An 18,349-nucleotide genomic window follows, 5' to 3' on the forward strand; every position below is an offset into this window, starting at 1 on the left:
GATCTCCCTCCTACTCAGGCCTCGTGTATTTCGTGAAGATGGGTTCTTGTGTTTGAACAGTCTGGAGGACCCATACCCATGATCTGCTGGCTGCTGCTCTGTGCCCTCTCTCCTCCTGGAGCCCCCACTAGGACTGAGCAGACCCAGTCTTCCTGCGCCCCTAACTCTCCTGCCCCCATCCTGTGCCCCAGCTCTTCAGCTGGGTTCTAGGGAGTCCTGAGCTCTGCCTTCCAGTTCCATTTCCCACGTTCTCTCTCATTTACGTCGTCCGATATGCTGTTTGTTTCTCTTTTAGGTTCCCTGACCGTATTTCCATTTCTAGAAGTTGGTATTTGGTTCTTCAGTCTGTCTGCCCCTTTCTTCCCAACGTTCTGCTCTTCGATTGTGCTTCTGTACCCCTTCGTCTGAGAATTTCAAACAGAACCGTAGGTTTTTCTTATTCTAGCTTCAGCTCTTTGGGGAGTGCCAATCTGTGTGTCTTTCCCCTCTTATTTGGTCATTTTCACTTTGACATCTTTTTCAGTGAGAAGGAAACTGGCTTAGGTGACAGAAGTGTCCCTCCAGATGGGGCAGGTGTCACATTTTTACGTTGCAGGCATCTTTCTTTTCATGAAGAGAACAGGGACATGTGGTCCTCGCATCTCTTTCCCAGATGATGACCCTGTAGCTTCCTTTCTCCAGGGGGTGGAGAAAGGCAAGGCCTCAGTTTTGAGCTGCTATCCTGGTCCATCTCCCCAACTTGCACAGACCCACCACCTCATGCCACATCCACGAACACAAGTGAGCAATTGCCGGGACACAGGCTGTTCCCTTTCAGATCCCACGTCTTCCGATGACTGGAGGTGCTGCTAGTGATGAAAAACCAGTTTCCTTTTCCTCCTGGACAAGAGTTTCTTTTTCTGGTGCACTTGAACAATCATCTTTCATATATGGAACTTTCTTGACTTCAGTGAAAGTTTGCAGGAAGAGTGATTGTGGGGTACAGTAAGTAAAGAGAAAGTGACATTATATCTTTTGAGACAAGAGAACAGTTTAATTTTCTCCTGTCAAACAACTGGGTGTTTTAATAATCTCAGCCTTTTAAAGTCTCAGACTTTTAAGTTTCCTTACATCTTTGACAAGATTTCTCTTTGTAATTCCACCCACTCTTTATGAGAATAATAACGTGTTAATGTTCTGTTCTTCTACCATGCTTTTTCTTCAGAGAACTCCAAGCACTTTATAGACAATGCCGTTTATCCTGACAACACCTTTGCATGCCGAGCAAACCAGGGTTTTAGCAGAAAAGTGTATCATGGGAAATAAGGACCCGGTAGCCCAACTGTGAGAATGCTGAAAACCAAAGATCAGATTAAACCATAAATAAATTCACCCCAGTGCAACTAGAAACAGGCAGAATCTGTCCCCCTTTTTTCCAGCCCAAGGTAGCTGTTTCTCACCTAACATGATATAGAAGAAAATAAATCACCATCCCGAATGTTCTTTAAGGACGAGCTGTAATCAAGCTCCTTGCTTGATTATATTTGCTACCTCAGGTCTTAATGGCCAGTGGGGTTTTCAGCAGGGTGAGAACAGGGCTCCATCCCTAGGATAACTGTAGCAGAAAAGAAGCCAGTGTACCTGTAACACTGGCTGGCAATGTGCTGGGCATGTAAGGGCACGCCACTTCTGGAACCATGCTGCCATTCCTGACAGTGAGGGCCTTTGGAATTTGGAGCAGGTGGCAGTTCGTCATCCAGACAGGCAAGTGGCATCCGAAAGAGCTGTCATTGGGAACCAGGGGTGGGAGAGCTCAAAGAAGAACAGAGTCCTGTAAGAGCTTTCCACATAGGAAAGACTGCCAGGGCACCATATGGAGTTGGCTTCAACCACAAGGAAAGCTTTATAGTAAAGAAGGGCCCAGGGGTGTTTGTGGGGAGTGGTGGAGGCCCCAAATAAGGTGGCTGTCGGAAAGCGACTCCAGTTGCTGCAGCTGAGTCTTTACCTTCCTGTTTCCTGAAGCCGCAGCAGAAAGAGAACAGGACGAGTTAATTCATACAAAGGAAAGGGTCCTTAGCATGTGGTCTGCCTTGCACTAGGGCTCAAGTAGCTCTAATTTACTCATAGAAGAAGCTAACATTCTCTGCCAAAACTAAATCCCGAAAAGTGAACCTCATGAGTTTCACATAGAGATTCTGAAAACCATGGGCAGGTCTTCCATAGCAGTTTTACCCAGTATGTAGACAAGTCTTATTTGGCCGCTTCTTACATTGACCCTTGATACCAGGTGAAAACATAAGACAAAATACTAAGTTTTCTGCAGCTCTCACTTACTGGAAAAATGGCAGCTCACTCTTTTTGAGGACCTGCTCCGTCATAGGCATGGTGCTAAGTGTTTTAATGCCTGAACTCATACAACCCTCACAGTAACACTGTGCAGTCTCCATATTGCAAATAAGGAAACTGAGGCAAAGAGAGCTTCAATAATTCACCCACGGCTACCCTATTGAAGTGGTAGAGTTAGGGTTCAAACTGGAAGTTTTGGTTGTAGAGGATGGGTCTTTTACTGCTGGCTAGAGCTTAAAGACACATCCCCTAAGACACACGTGATGACCCTGCCTGGCATTTTATTGGTTTGCCGTTTTAAAGTGACTCTTAGTTTTTCTCTCCATAATTGACATAGATGGACAACAGCTCGTTCATTCTCCCACTACTCCGGTTACTCACCTGAGTCCTTCTTTCCCTGCTGACTGCCCTCCAGCCACGCTGGTAGACACCATTCCTCCCACACGCCCAGCGAACTCCTGCTTCCGAGCCTTATGCCCGAGGCCAGTGCCCGAGGCCCCTCTCCAGCTGTGCACACCGCTCCTTCATTCATTCCCTTGTGTCTCTGTCCAAATGCCCGTTGGCAGGAGGCTCCTGACCCCCACTGACACTGCAGGTCCCTCTCTACGTGGCCGACCTTTGTCGCACTTACCACCCTGTCACCCACTTACTCCTGTATGTCTTTACTGTCTCTGCAGGAGGTGGGTTTGCCCCTCATGTTCTCTGTCATGTCTCCAGGACCCCTGGGAGCAGGGGGACACTGTGAGGGGACTCTAGCAGCATCTGGGGTGTGGTGGCATTTGTCCTATAGCTGGCATGGGGACAGGGGTTCTTCATTGGTGTCATCTCTGTAAATCACACATTTGCTCACATGTTGGTATGTGTGCTATACGTATAGTTCAGGATGGTGCAGAAAACCCTGAGCCGAGAAGAGTGGTTTACCTGACATGGGGACCTGGGAATATGGAAAGACTTCGGAAAACAAGGTGTCTTTTGAGTTCGGCTTTGTAGAATAAGTGGGATACTGCAGTAGAAATGAGAAGACGGATGTGGAAATACTGGGAAGGGGTGGTTTTCACTCAATTCTGTTTACTTGGTCTCAGGGTTCCCTGATCTGTTTACCTAGTTTGGGGTGGGTTTCATGTTTTGTTATCTTTTCATTGTGGTGCGTCTTCTAGTGATTTTTTTCACAGGTGACATTTATTGAAACTATGCCTACATATATGACTTTCAAGTCTATTAGTTGCCTTCAAAAGACAGCTCGGCTGTGTAAATCATTCTTCTAGGGGACAACAGAAATTGTCCTACTTTCTCCGGCTTGTGATGTTACCCAGAGCTCTGAAGCTAGTGTGGTTTGCCCTTTAAAATCTCCTGGGCTTGTGGTCCCCTAATAATCCACAGCAGGCACGATTAGTTGAGAGGAGAGACGAGGACCTTCAAACTTGCTCTCCTCTTACAGAAGGTCAGCTCCGAAGCCATCACTGCAGGCCTTGCCCAGCGTATGGTTTTAAATATCTAAGTCAAAGGTTTATTAAGACCCTGAAGGATACCAAGACCCTTAGATCTGGGTGTCTGGGCCCCCTGGTTACCCATGGGAGCTCCCAAGTAGGCTGAGTTTTGGGGTGACTGCTCTCAGTGATATGAGCAGGTGGTCATTATTGTTTTATTATTGCCTTTATGTATCTTCCAACACAATCCTTTAAAAAAATAGATTTCCAACTCTCCATATCTGAGAAAACAATTTATCCAAATATTCTGATGTTTTCTTTCATCTCTTCATGTCTGTAAGTGAGAGAATAAAATCAGGATGAAAAAACTTTGCCATATTTTAGGGATTTTCCATCTGAAAAAGGTTGACATTCAATTTCACTGAAATGGAATTTTCACTGGAAACTTTAAATATATCCATTTCCTCCTAATTAGGAAATCCCATTTAATTAGGGATTAATTAAGAATTAATTAAATAATTCCTTAATTAGATTCATTCCAAATGACAATTCTTTCTCTTTTTATTAAATGTATATAACTCTTACCTAATATAAATTAGCTAATAAAGAAAGCAGGGTGTAAAAAACTAAGGACCTGGGGGCCACCTCATGCCCTGTGGATATGTTATATTTGGCCCAGGAAGTGGTTTAAATTTTATTAGGGGACGTCAGTGCCTGTGGATGTGGCATGTAGTATCTCTGAGGAGTAGGCCACCATTCTCTACATCTGCTTTCAGGCTGTCTACACATTCATGGATCTTACCTACCCATCACATGGCTTAAAAATGCATTTTTGCCTAAAAATGTTATCACCACGACATCCCTCTTTTTCACCATCCCCACTCTTCCAGTACCCCCATCGTGAGGGGCGGTGTTTTGCATGGTAAAAATTGTCACATGGGCATTGTGAACGGATCCTTGTTTTCAATCCATCACGTTCCTCACCATCTGTATTATTTCTGGCAAGCTCCTTGTGGAAGCAGAAAAGCTGATGTGTCTGTTGGGCCAGTCTTGCACCCACAAGTCCCTCCTGAGTGAGGGGGTGACTCCGGTGTTGTGGACCGGCTTACACTGGTGCCCTCTTCTCCCCCACGGTGGTGAAGGCTCGTGGTTCTTGTTTGGCTTCGGAAGCTGTTCTGAAGGGGCACAAGAGAGTAGTTCAATAAAATGAGCATCCTGATGACGTTGGCTCTGACGGGAACCACGGTGGAAGGGCCACCTGGTGTTCCAGAAATTTATTTTCCATGCCGGGCACCAGGGGGAATCACACACAGCTAAATCCCTGCCGAGCCCCGTATCATCAGGTACGCCCTCTGGCCACTGTCTGTGTAGTGGGCGTGGGGGTTCCTTGAACAGTTGGTTGGATGTCTGCGTTGTTTTTTGCTGAAGACCAAGACCTAGCTGTCTGTCTGGGGAAAAAAATAATAATCATCCCTTTCTCTTTTTCCTTCCCCCCATCTCGTTTTTGCAAGCTTACAAAGCAGCTTTGAATTTTTTGGTCTTTTCTGCAGTGTGAGATGAAAAGCAGCTGGACAAAATACAATGTCTTCATTTTCCTTTGGAAACGTGGATTATTCAAGTTACGTTTCATTAAGTAAACAAACATGGTAGGATTTTTTCCTTGCAATGGAGCAAGTGATTGGACAAGAAAGCACATTTATTCACTTCTTTTATGTCATTTCTGACCTTCTGGCCATTTCCTCCTAGCCACTCCTCCCAATTTCCATAGACGTTTTGAATTCTTGCGTGTCCCACTGTGGCTCCAGCCTTAGGAAAATAACCGGTGAGCTGGCCCACTCCAGAGACACTCCCAGGCCCCTGCGGAGAGGATCAGAGTTCTGTTAGAGATCCTTTCCTGGACCTGGAACTCTCTACAAGCGAGAAGGACAGAGGACTAGACATCGAGCGCAGTGCTTTGCATTCCCTGTCGCCCTGGGCAGACCCCTCGCCTTTGCAAGCAGGGGTTCCCCAGGTCCACAGGGTGGGGGCCTGGTCCCTCAGACGACCTCTGTATGCTGACCTCTGATGTAAGCTCCTGAGTGAGAATCATGACGCCGAGTTATGTCAAGTTTCCTACAGCTTCAGTATATGATTCTGGGGAGGAAAACAGTCTCGGGCCTCCTGGCCCCTGCTCTGTATTAATCATTCAGCTCATGTCAATGCTTCTGTCTGAAGTCAGGCCTCAGCTTGGCCCCAGTGGTGTGCGGTCTGGTGTACGGTCTACACAGCTAGGAAACGTTTCCTGCCGGGGGCGCACACAGGCCACAGGTTCTGGCCCTGCCCGAGGAGGCAGGGCGGGAATGCGGCCACCACGCTCCCCTGGGGCCTACAGAAGAACCCTCTTCATTGGGGCTACCTAGTGACACGGTGACAGGGCGTGCGCTCACATGTCATGCCCTCTAGACTAGCTCATTTGTCTGGCTTGGGGGTGTTTTCTGTTTCGTTGGTTTGGAGAGCTAGCACACGTGGGCTTCTCTGTCATCTCGCGTTTGGTCAGGAATGAGGTAAAGAAGTTTCCAAAGGAAGTGTCAGCGTTTTCCTTTACTGGCAATTGTTCTGTAGAATATTGTCCTGCGTGTTCAACACAGCAAGGGCATCTTGTGTTGCCTATGCCCTGATGGCAGCAAAGACGGGCCTGCCCGGGGACGTGGCTTCTCCAGGCTGTGTGGGTCAGACCTCCCACTCTCACAAAGAAGAGGCCCCGGTGACTGACCCAGACGCCACCCCAACTGGGAACCATTGAACACGCGCAACCCACCTCCCTCCCCTTTCCCTTCATACTCAGCCCCGAATCACCTCTTGCAGTTTTTGCTGACATTCATTGCTTGAGGTATATCATCTGGCTCATCATTTATTTTTCTTAACTGTAGGAGCGGCTGTTTGTGACTAATATAAAATTTTGAAAATTTATATTTAATTGCTGAGTATAATTCTTTTAACTAAGGGGGAAAAATTAATGCTTCCTCAGTGTATGTTCCCCAAGGTTATAGTGTTTTTCAGTTCTACAAAACATTTCCCAATGTATGTATTTGCCGGCTTCAGAGAATGGAGAACTTCGGGAGTTCCAGTATTCTTGGCTCCCCCTGCCCCCCACCTGCTCCGAGAGCTGGGATGCTGCAGGAAGGCCCCCTTCTGGCCCAATGAGGTGCCTCTCGCTCTTTGAAACCCTGGAACTTTATCCTTTATAACTGTGTGACTCCTTGGTTCTTCCTTTTCCTACCTGGCATGCACACAATAATACAATATGTTATGTCCCTGCCTATATTAAAACAAGTCAAAATAGAGCTATTATATGTAAGACCGTATTCTCTTAGCAGTGAGTGTAAGCTTCTGAAGAAAACGGGCTACGCTGATTTAACTCAACGTCTGTGGCCTGACCAAATGGACAGGATCCTTCAAAGTCTCAGAGCCAGCTCCTTCCACCTGACAGATAAAGAAACTGTCCCATTGAGTGTTTACAGATGATGACACGGAGCTGGAAACGACAAACTGCACACACCTGGGTGGTCATAGTTGCAGAAAGACTGTGGCGTTTTGGTAAGCAGCAGAAGAGCGAGGGAGGCGAAAGATGGAGGCAGCGAAGCCCTCCATGTGTCAAACACTGCAAGGGAGGGGTAAGTAAAATGGCTGATTTTTCTAGTAAGCGCAAAAGGCAGTGCCGCCGCCGCCGCCGAGAATGAGAGTCAACAAACAGCCATGACCTTTCAGGTACACTGTCACCAGGGCCTCCCGTCTGACTGCACAGGTCTCACAAATGCACAAGATGACTCACCGCCAGGAAATGATCTTCAACGAACAACTTATGCTGTCTGGGTGCTCTGCGTCCCTGGAGAGGGAGCCTGGGTCTGCTGGAGTGAGAAAGACGGCCCGGAATGGAGCTTGTCTCGTGAAGATCAGCAGCCCCCTGGCTTTCAAAAGTGAAACCTCTTGACTGCATCTTATGATTTTCACTCTGTATTTCCTTCTACCTAATTATTGGTAATAGAAGTCAGCCTCATTTGGTGATAACCATTTCCCAGTAAATGTGGAGATTTGAGCAAGCTTCCCTTAATTACCTGGTGAGCAGATCGTAGAGGAATGATAAGTAGGTGTGGCCAGTAGGTGTGATAAGAGAAACTTTGAAAGTAGAGTTGACCTGTTCAAAGGCTAGATGGATCTCACGAGGATATCAAAAAGAAACGCTGCTCTTTTCAGGTGAGCACTGACGAGACAGCCAGCCTGATTTTAGCCTTTTTCTAACAGTCTAGCTATTTACCTACTGCTCTGTCAGAATGCTGGCAATAGGAGTAATAAGTTAACTTTGTATTTGGATAGTTCTCCTCAGTTTCTTACCACGCTTTGACATCTGTGGCACTCTTAGTCTCCAGCTCTCCCTGAGGAGAGCTGGAAAGATTTCACAACCTCATTTTATACATGAAAAATATGATCTCTTGGGAGATGAGACTATGTGACTTCTGTCTTTCTCAACTCCGACATCATAATTCAGTGAGCTTACATAAAGTCCCCAGGTTCCAAGGGGACTTGATGGCCAAGTCTCTGAGCAATCAGTGTCCACAGTGAGAAGCTCTGTGTATGCACACACACAAAGGAGACTTCTGTGCAGTGGTTTGCTGACTAATATTCCGCCCTTTATCTTCCTTTTGATGGACTGCATGCTACCGATGTGAACCCGCAGCGTGTACTGAGAAACCCGGGTAGTCTTGCTTCTGGCATCGTTTACATAATTCATGACATGACTTCTCAGTGAAGTTCGTTCTTTTTTTTTTTTTTTTTTTTTGGTATCTCTCAGAGGGATTGTATATTATTTGAATAAAATTCACACAGTGACCTCCAAGAGAAAATAAAGAGATAACCAAACCTCGGTTCAATTCCTTATTGGTTGCCTACCTTCAGAATTGGCTTAAAAATGTTTAAGGAACAAATTGGAAGCAGGTAATCAGAAAGAGCATCTCTCTGTGTTGTAAACAGAGCTCAAAATGAGCTCATTACAAGTCATGTCCTACCTCACTTCTCTGGGAAAGGCTAGGGGCTATTGATTTCCCTGCTGTTTCTAAAATACAGACTTTAAAGTACAGAACAGTTAGCGGCTATAGCAAAATCTTCTCTGCTTTGATGCCCGTGAGATTCGGAGTTCACAGGACCTGCTGCGGGCTTTGGGGCACAACCGCCAGGACTTGGGATCACAGCCTGTGCGTCGGAGCAAATCCCTTAGCTGCTATGAGCAATTGCGTGGGAAAGAAGACAGTGAAAGTGTCACAAATAGTGAAAGTGCACTGTTTGTGTGGACATGTCACTTCATAAATATAAAGGACTCGGAGATCCTTATAGACTAGAGAGCAAAAAGCTCCCCTGTCTACTGAGAACGAAGGAGAGAGAAGCAAGGGGAGAGTGGGCTGTGGCCAAACAAGAAGTAATCAGGATTGTCCTGCTGAAGCTCAGAAAGGTAATCGCCATGCCAGACACACCTCCTTGGACCCGCCAGGCCACTGTGGCTGTGCCTCTCACCCCGTCTGCTGTGACGTGGTTGGTTGTGTTATCTCGTGCCCCAGGGGGATCCTAGCGAACCAGAAATCGGAGGACGAGGCCTAATCATTAGCTGTCTTAGCCAAAGCAGAGGGTGCCCAGAGGCGAGGTCGCACTTTGGTTACAATGAATCATTATGCTGAATTCAAACACAAGTGCTGTTCCAATTAAGCTTCTGGGTGCATAATATACATTAATTTATTTGGGATCAAGTTTTGTAAAAGAATTCATTCGATCAGTAGGCTGTGTTGTTTTACCTGCAAAGGTGTGACATGACGTTAACTCTGGTTTTTCTGAATGCTCAGTAGAAGTGAAACCTCTGAATTTTACATATACTAGACTGCACAAAATCTGACTTTACCTGGCATTGTGCTGGCCTGAATGTAAGTTAAAATGAACCTTCTAACCCTTGTGTTATAGTTGTATACAGATGGAGCAGGATTAGGTTAGAGGGAGTTACCTCTGCTTTTCCACAGATAATGGTGAAGGAGCAATGTAAGCCCATGATATTTGCTTTACACCATAGCACTGGGCATGCCTGGGAAAGAGATTTCCATAAAGTTTATCTGACATCAAGATGAGATTAATTAGGTGTCACTATCTGACATAATCATGTAAATAATTCTGTACTACTCCAAAAATTGGGGGGAAATACACATTTGATTAAACACACAAATTCATGGGTTCACACCCATATAAGAAATCACCTTGAAATCCCTAGGATTAGAATGTAGTGTAATGCCATGAAGTCTATAATTTCAACAACAATTTATAGCTGTGGCAAGATAGTCATAAGTAGTTCTCAGAGGAAATTTTTAGCAGCTTTAGGAATTTTATTACAGCCTTAGCTTCTCTTAATTTATATATTAGTATTTTTTGTAGGCTATATTTACTGTGTCACTTAAAACATTACAATCAATGAATCATTTAGAAGAAGACGTGCAAAAATATATGAGATGGTGTTTGCAGACCAATGAATCTGCTAATGGGAATTGCGAGCTAACTGGGTACAAAGGCAGAGACTTCCCTCTTACCTGAATGCATGTCTTAGGGGAAGTCCACTACTGTCCTTCCTGTTCTGTTTACTTTTCTTACAAAGGAACTGTTTACCAGAAAAAGCATCTGGATTCTATTGCTTTTTAATTCATTGTGCACCACTGATGGAATCTGGAACCACTTATGATGTCAGAGTCTGTAAGTGGTACTTAGAATACAGATAGGAAATAAGAACAACAGAATGGCTCTCTAGAGCAGTTGGGGAGTTCAAGAGTCCCATCCTTCTTAGGAAATTCTCTTGGATCTTAATTCATATTCAAAGTATCATACATCTGGATGCTTCATCGTGTTTTCAAGCTAAGAAGTAATGAATTGGATTGGGGATGAAATCATTCTTTACCAAACACCCAAATCAAATATTATTGAAGTATACTTTCCTAGCTTAAGGTTTAGGGGAAGTGCTGAAAATCATAAACCCTTCATACAGGGAAGCTGGGGTTGCCAGGACATGAAATCCCTTATAACTTTGCCCTCCTGTCCCACCCTCAGGGGCCAATTCTAATCCCAATAGTGAGGCAATACATTTTATTTTTCAATGGCTCAATTTGAATTACAAACTCCTTCTTTATAATGAGTCAGTCTCTCTTCCCATTTAACTTTTTTAATCCTGTGCATTAAAAAAAGTCTAATATATTACTGTTCCTTATGACGTTCTAATTTCTAATACTAGTTACATACAACCATTCAAACTCTCTGGTTGGTTGGTTTTTGCCACGTTAAAGATTCTGCGTGAACAGTCACTAGCCTCCTTACACCTGGGAACTGAGAACAACACGGCATACGTGGCCTGACCAGAGCAGAGGGTGCTGAGACTATCTCCCATTTCTTATGACTGGACCTTCATTAATTCACCCCAAAATTGCATTACAGCTCCTGGCCTCGTAGCAGTCACATGACATCATCGGGTCATACTCAGCTAAAGACCAAGAATGCCCAGCCACGCTTTTCTTCACGAGGATGACGGTGGATCTAGGTCAGCCAAATCCTTGTTACCCAAACACACTTCCCAGGGTGTTCCATTGATTGGTGTTGATTTCAGCCACCATGTATTGTTTATTATTGGTATTCACTTTCAAACCAGAGGTTTGAAAATGCCTCATAGGACACCTGATGAGCTGAGACTTGATCGTAGGGGAATTTCAGGTAGGATTTTCTTCGTCCCGTTTTCTGTTTCTTTTTGGATGCTGTTGGCACCCTTGTGCTTCCTTCTTAGACCAGTGGTGCTGTGTGGTTTCCTGTTTGCTCCGTGCCTGTTGCTCAGGTTAAAGAGGCAAGTAGGGCTGAAATCCAGTCCATGCTGTCCTCTGTAAACCACGCGTGCTGGCCTGGGTCTGCTCCTGCTGCATACAAGGGGTCCTCTTCCTAATTGCATATGGCAGCACCCGTGAGCCAGTGGTGACCTTCACTGTGGGCACACTGACATTCTGAAAAGAATACAGAAGTCTGAACATCACCCCAAAGTATATGTGGGCATTTTTTTTTAAAAAAACAATCAAACATTGTTAACAAGCTTAGAACAAAACAGTGAAGCATCCTTCACCCCCCTATCCCCCCGTCTCGGTCCTGCTACCAAGATACAACCACTTCTAAGCCTCTTCTTTCTGCTTTTAGGTATCTATTTCCCTTTTCTAAATAATATATTGCTATTTCTTGATGATTTCTTTGTTTTTAGATCAGCTATTGAATGTCTGTCATGAAAGTGAGGATTGAGCTCTCCGGACAGATTAGGTGAGGGCTGCTTTCCCGCTCTGGGGGCTCTGCGTGCTGCCATCGCCATCACTGGTTACAGTGCTGGCTTCTGTGTAAATATTCCCCCTGCCTGAACCAAACAGTGTACTTGGACTCCATTGTCTCTCTTGTACTACTTTTATTTTCCCTGCAATTAATATTAACCTTGTCTCTCATGTTCTTAGTTTTTTTCAGCTATACTTTGGTGTGGTTTTTTTTTTTAATGCTCTAACAGATCTGTCACAGATAAAAATGCAGTTTTCAAATTTATTCCAAGCCCGTTTAGAGCACTCCTTCTAAACACTCCATGTTCGTCCCTTGGAGCAGGCGCCCCCCCCCCCCTCCAGCTCTGCTCCACCTGAAGGGTGCCGCCTGTTGCACACGTGTTGTCCCAGTGCTTCTGTTCCCATCATGCTGGGAAGTCTGTTTGCATCTCCCACTATGTCATGTCTCGCTTTTGCTTGGTTTACACCTACATTTTGGCAGATGACATTATGTAGTGACTTCCTGGGAAAAGAAACTTGGGAGGTAAATATTTTGAGACTGTGTCTGTCTTAGAAGAAACTATAGGGGAAATGCTTCATGACTTTGGATTTGACAATGATTTCTTGCATAGGACACAAAAAGCATAGGCAACAAAAGAAAAAGGGATAAGTTGGACTTCATCAAAATTAAAAACTTTGATGCATCAAAGGGCACAAGTAACAATGTGAAAAGGCAACCCATGGAATGAGAGAAAATATTTGCAAATTATATGTCTGATACGGGATTTATATCCAACTATATAAATCACTCTTACAACTCAACAACAAGAAACGCAACAACCCAACTAAAACCTGGGCAAAGGACTTAAATAGACATTTCTCCAAAGAAGACATACAAATGTTCAAGACGTCCATGAAAAGATACTCAGTATCACGAAGCATCAGGGAAATACAAACCAAAACCACGATGAGATCTAACTCACTCAGTAGGATGGCTATTATTTTTAAAAAAGAAAGAAAACTAGTGTTGGTGAGGTTGTGGAACTATTGGAGCCCTGTGCATTATGGGTGGGAACGTAAAACGGTGTAGCAGCTGTGGGAACGGTAGGGTGGTTCCTCAAATAATTCAGTGCAGAATCCTCCTCTGACCCAGCAATCCCACTTCTGGTAAATACTCCAAAAGATTGGAAGCAGGAGACCGAAGAGGAATCGGACATCCACGTGCATCGCACTGTGCTTCACCATAGTCAAAACGTAGTCAAAACGTAGACGCAACCGTCAGGGGATGGATGGATAAACACATTATGGTCTAACCATACAGTGGAATGTTAGTCAGCCTGAAAAGGAAGGAAATTCTGACACATGCTATGACATAGATCAACTTTGGGCGTTATGTTAAGCAAAATAAGGCAGTCGCCAAAGGAAAAATACTGTGTGAGTCCACTTCTATGAAGATCCCAGGGTGGTCAAATTCACAGAGACAGAAAGTAGGTGGTGGCTTCTAGGGGCTGGGGGAGGTGGGGTGGGAGTTAGTGTTTCATGGGGACAGAGTTTCAGTTTGGGATGTTGGAATGTTCTGCAGGTGGATTGTAAAATCACACAACAATGTGAATGTACTGAACGCCACAGAACCAAACACTCTTAAATGGTAAAAAAGGTAAATGTAATGTTATGTATGTTTTACCATGCCTTAAAAAAATGAGGAATAGTCATTACAAAGAAAAGATGTTGGTGTATGGTATTTCATTTTACTTGGACGTTCAAAACCATCATGAGCGCTCTTCCCTCTTACTTTTCTTCAACAGAATTGTCTTTGTCTTCACCCATCTCTTCCTTTTCCCTAAACATAAAGGAGAAGAACTGTCTTCCATCCTTCCCTGCAGGGCAGCACTCTTAACCCTTCATTCACTTCCCCGGCAGCAGCCTGGCTCGGAACCCTGGTTGGTCTTGTCCCTAAGCGTCAGTCTCCTTCACCAGCGGCTACTTGCTCCCTTCTGGAGCCCGTGCTCGGGCTCTGTTAGCCTGTGGCGGCCTCCTCTTCCAGCGCGCTGTCCAGAGAAGCCTATCCAGCTCTGCTCTGCACCTCCAAACATTGTCCTGTCCGTTCTTCTTAACTGACTCCCGCGCGCACACGCGCACACACACACACACACACCACACACACACACCACACACACACACTATTACGACTGCTCTCCCAGAGCACCAACCTGTCAGTCTGTGAACCTCGCATCTTTTTCTCGGCACATTCCTCTGAAACGTGCTGACAGCAAACGATAGCATTGCTTCTACCCTCCTCATACAAGGTGTCGCCGCCTGTACACCAGCCCCCCTCCCTGGGTGCCCCGCTGGCTCGCTCTCTGCCTTGCTCTGCAGTATGTGTGAATATTTTCAGAAAACAGAAGGGAAGGAAGGAGCTTCTATGAAGCAATCGCACTAGGAATTTCACAAACCAAGTCAATAGTAAGTAGTTTGTGCATTTTGCAGTTGTAGAAATTCGTAACGCAGGCCGCAGTGCCGAATGTCAGGAGGCCCCGACCCAGGCTGGGACCGGGCCTGGGCCTGGACACCTGGGGGGTCGGTGGGCTGGCCCAGAGAAGGACTCAGTTGTCTCTGTGAGACACTGGTGTTCCCATTGCTTGTCCTCCGCATGGGATCCTGCTCTGTGGTCCAGGCCCCTGGGGAGAGGGGGCTTTCTGTGGTAAACGAGCCTGTACCTAATATGACACGAATGACATCCAGGCATGCTGCATAGAAGAAAGGGAAACAACTGCTTGGCAGAACAGCATAAGGCTGGGAGAGAGCAGCTTGCAGTAGGAAGCTGTGTGGTTCCACAGCAGAGGACACAGGTGCTGGGGAGTCGGACGGAGCCCCACACCTTTCGGAGCACGGCGCCACAGGACGGGCGCTCCTGGCTGTGCTGGGTGATCTGATAGTCACTCGGCTGCTCTGGGTCAGGCAGCTGCATTCCTTCCTCTTTCCTGGGCCTCGAGCCATCTGCTCCGTCTTCCATACTCCCAACCCCTCACTGAAACGCTGAAGGAGACTTTGTGTACGGGTGTGCACGTGAGTGTGTGTGAGTGTGTGTGTGGGTTCCTCTCCACCTCCCCCCACCCTCCTTCTCCCCTTCCCTCCCCTGGAATCTTTTATTTCTCTACAGGTTGCTTTTCCTTCAGGAAAACACGGTCTTCTCATTGGCCCCAAATGCAACATTCCTGGAATCTTCCGAGTGGTGGATTTTGGGGGGAAATGTCTAAATATAAGATTGGCTCAAATTTAGATGATGGTCATCTGACGCACACGCAGGTTCTGGTGGCCGACTTTTAGCGCAAGAGCCAAGTGCGGTTCTAGGGTGAAGGTTTCTGGTCTTAGCACTTCAACACTTTGAAACCCTGGTTTGCGTCCGTATGAAAAATGGTTGCTAATCTTAGAAAGCCGCGTAACCTGTATGTCTCTAAACCTCGGCTGGTTGTAGATGAATAAGGGCACAGTATCGGTGACGGCACATAAACCCCACGCAAGTGTCACCAGCTTCCAGCCCCACAGGCTCGCTGAGGGGCCCCTGTCCACTCTCCCTCTGCCAGCATCTGGGCTGCCAGCCTCTGTGGTAGCCCCTCGCCCACCCTGTCCACACCTGGGCTCCTGCCAAGGGCAGACCCACCCTGTGAGGTCTGCCGAAACCCCCAATTCACACAGTGCCTGTCTGCTCACCAGAGCTTTGCAGAATGGGAAGGAGAGCAAACGTCCGAGGGCATCCACTCACCACGGCCCTGGGTGGGGCATCCCAGAGCCCCTGAGCAGAACCTTCTGGGTTCACACACATTCTTTTGTGCCCCTGCACTGAGACAGTTCACAGCCGGCAGTCACTTTATATGCAGAACAAGCCAGTCCTCCACCCTCAGACTCTGGGCGGCCTCCAGTCTCCTGAATGTGTGAATGAACAGATTTCCCTCTAGGGCCCCCAAGAGTCCCTTTGTGATTCAGTTCCTGTTTCCCTGGTCTTACAGCAGGCTGATCACCCCTGGGATGTAGAGGAAAACTGCCAGACACACTCACACATCATGTGTCACAAAAATGCACTTGAGACCCACAGGTCTGACGAAGGCAGACACAGTTCCTGGGTTGCTCTGAGGCGCTTTGTAGCTCAGCTGAACGTAAGTCAGGGCTGCACTGGACAAGCCTGCGAGTCCAGCCTTCACCCTCACCGCCCCACAGGCCTTCATCTCAGCACCCCCCCCACACACACACACACTCACGACCCCCACATCTGAGGTCTGGCTGGAGGTGCCAGCGAGTGCAGGCTGACTTACAAACCCCTTACGAGATCTGCCAAGTGAAGTGTCACTCCCACAGCCCCTCCAGGAACAGCGCTCAGGGTCCCGACATGGCGTGAGGCTGGGTGCTCTGCCCAGTACAGCTCTGACTCCGCAGCTCAGAGCTGTGATTGGGTGGGTTTGTGTGTGTGCACCCACATTAAGGGTCAGTGGAGCTTGGATCACATTTATCTCCGTAAAGGATTGCTCTGTGATCGGAGACTCCAGGGGGTGCCCCACTGCCCATGATAAGGGGGCATTTCAGCAGTCATTGACACTGATACATGTCTTGTTGTTCTCTCCAGCCAGCTGCCTTCCCTTCACACTTCAGAGCGGAAGCAAAGGACCTGCTTCGCTGACACTGAGAAACAGGACAGACACCCGGGAGCAGATGAGCAATGACCCTGCCGAAAGCCACCTGGACTCCTGCAACGCAACAGGTACAAGGAGCTGCTGGTGGGACCCTCCGTCCCCTGAGACTATGCCTGCCCTTCTCCCACATTCTCTCCCCCTTCTGAGCAGGGCCTGGTGGACAAGTGGGCAAGACCACTGTCCATGGCGGGGAAAGCCGTGGGGATGCTCACTGTTAGAGCAGTGTTTGGACTGTAGAGGCGGCCTGGCCTGAGTTCTAGAAGACACCCGTATGCTTTTTCTCCTTTTCTTTACTGAAGATTTTCTGGTTTTGAGGATTTGTTTGACCGATATACGTCCTTTTTATCTTTTGCAGTTTTTGAAGTTAAGTCTGACACTGATTAATGCTACCGCCAAATGAGTCATTTAATGTCACAGTGAAGAATAACAGCCCTAATCACCACCAAACAGCATGTTTTCAACACAGAAACAACTTATGTTTCTTGTATCTGTTGGCTTTTATCGCTGAACAAAGTATCTACCATGTTTCTCCGAAAATAAGACCTAGCTGGACAATCAGGTGTAGAGCGTCTTTTAGAGCAAAAATTAATATAAGACCCGGTCTTATATTATAACAGGAAAATACGACTGGGTCTTGTATTAATTTTTGCTCCAAAAGACATATTAGAGATGAATGTCCAGCTAGGTCTTATTTTAGGGGAAAAACGGTAGCAAAAAAATTCTTGGTTTATTTGAAATTTTTCGTGGAAGGGGACTATTAGAACTTTGGAAACAAAGTTTCTAAAATATGAAAACAGATGTGCTTTTCGCTGTTTCTAACACAGAGAAGGCGGTGGCCGTCTTTAGAAGTGACCAGTTTGTATATTTAGGCATGTTTAAAATAGCAAAACTCTGACAACTTCTCAGTTGTCTGTTTCTGTGTATTCATTGAAACCCAGGGACCTTGCGCAGAGCCACTGGAGGACTCTGTTTAGCTGGGGGTGCTTCTCGAAGGGCGATGCCCATTCATTCCTCTGTGAATAGTATGTAGCTCCTGCCATATGCAGGTTTCACTCTGAGACCCGGGAACCCAATTAGGACCAAGATATGGTCCCTGTCTCCACGGGCTCATGTCCCAGCTGGGCAATAGAGAATACAGAAGCCAGAGGTGTCTGGGTACCATTTTGAAGACACAGTTGGCGGTTCTTGCTGATAGATTGGAGGGAAGCGCAAGGAAGGAGAGAAAAGGAACATTCCTATCTGGCTGTTTGCTTTGGTCCATTTGCTGTGATGGGTGAGCGGGGAAGATGTAGGTTTGCGGAGCGGGAGAACTGAGGGCCGTGCTTTGGACGTGTTGAGAGAGGAGCCTGTAGATAGATGTCCGAATAGTGCAGAGTGACAGTGAAAGGTGGCATTCTGTGCCGAGGCGTGGGAGGAGCTGAGGGAGGCGGAAGACAATGTACATACAGTGCTCGAGGTCTGGTGGAGATCGACTAGGGACAGCAGTGGCCTGGGCAGCCGGGGACTGAGCCCGCGGCACTTAGAATTCATCTCAGGAAGTGGAGATGCACCGGGAAGGTGAGAAGAAGGAGGGAACCAGGTG

General features: G+C 46.7%; 1 protein-coding gene across 3 annotated transcripts in view; it reads left to right on the forward strand.

The window, feature by feature from the left end:
- Nucleotides 1-18,349, forward strand: part of PDE10A (phosphodiesterase 10A) — a 470,871-nt gene that overhangs the window by 172,258 nt on the left and 280,264 nt on the right. For all 3 annotated transcript variants that reach the window (XM_081045170.1, XM_081045167.1, XM_081045168.1), the window contains exon 2: nt 16,701-16,835. In XM_081045170.1, the coding sequence (XP_080901296.1) occupies nt 16,787-16,835 (49 nt within the window). In that variant the 5' untranslated portion in view covers nt 16,701-16,786. The remainder of the gene's footprint in view (nt 1-16,700; nt 16,836-18,349) is intronic.

This window comes from Rhinolophus hipposideros (genome assembly GCF_964194185.1).
Source record: "Rhinolophus hipposideros genome assembly, chromosome: 3".
Lineage (NCBI taxonomy): Eukaryota > Metazoa > Chordata > Mammalia > Chiroptera > Rhinolophidae > Rhinolophus > Rhinolophus hipposideros.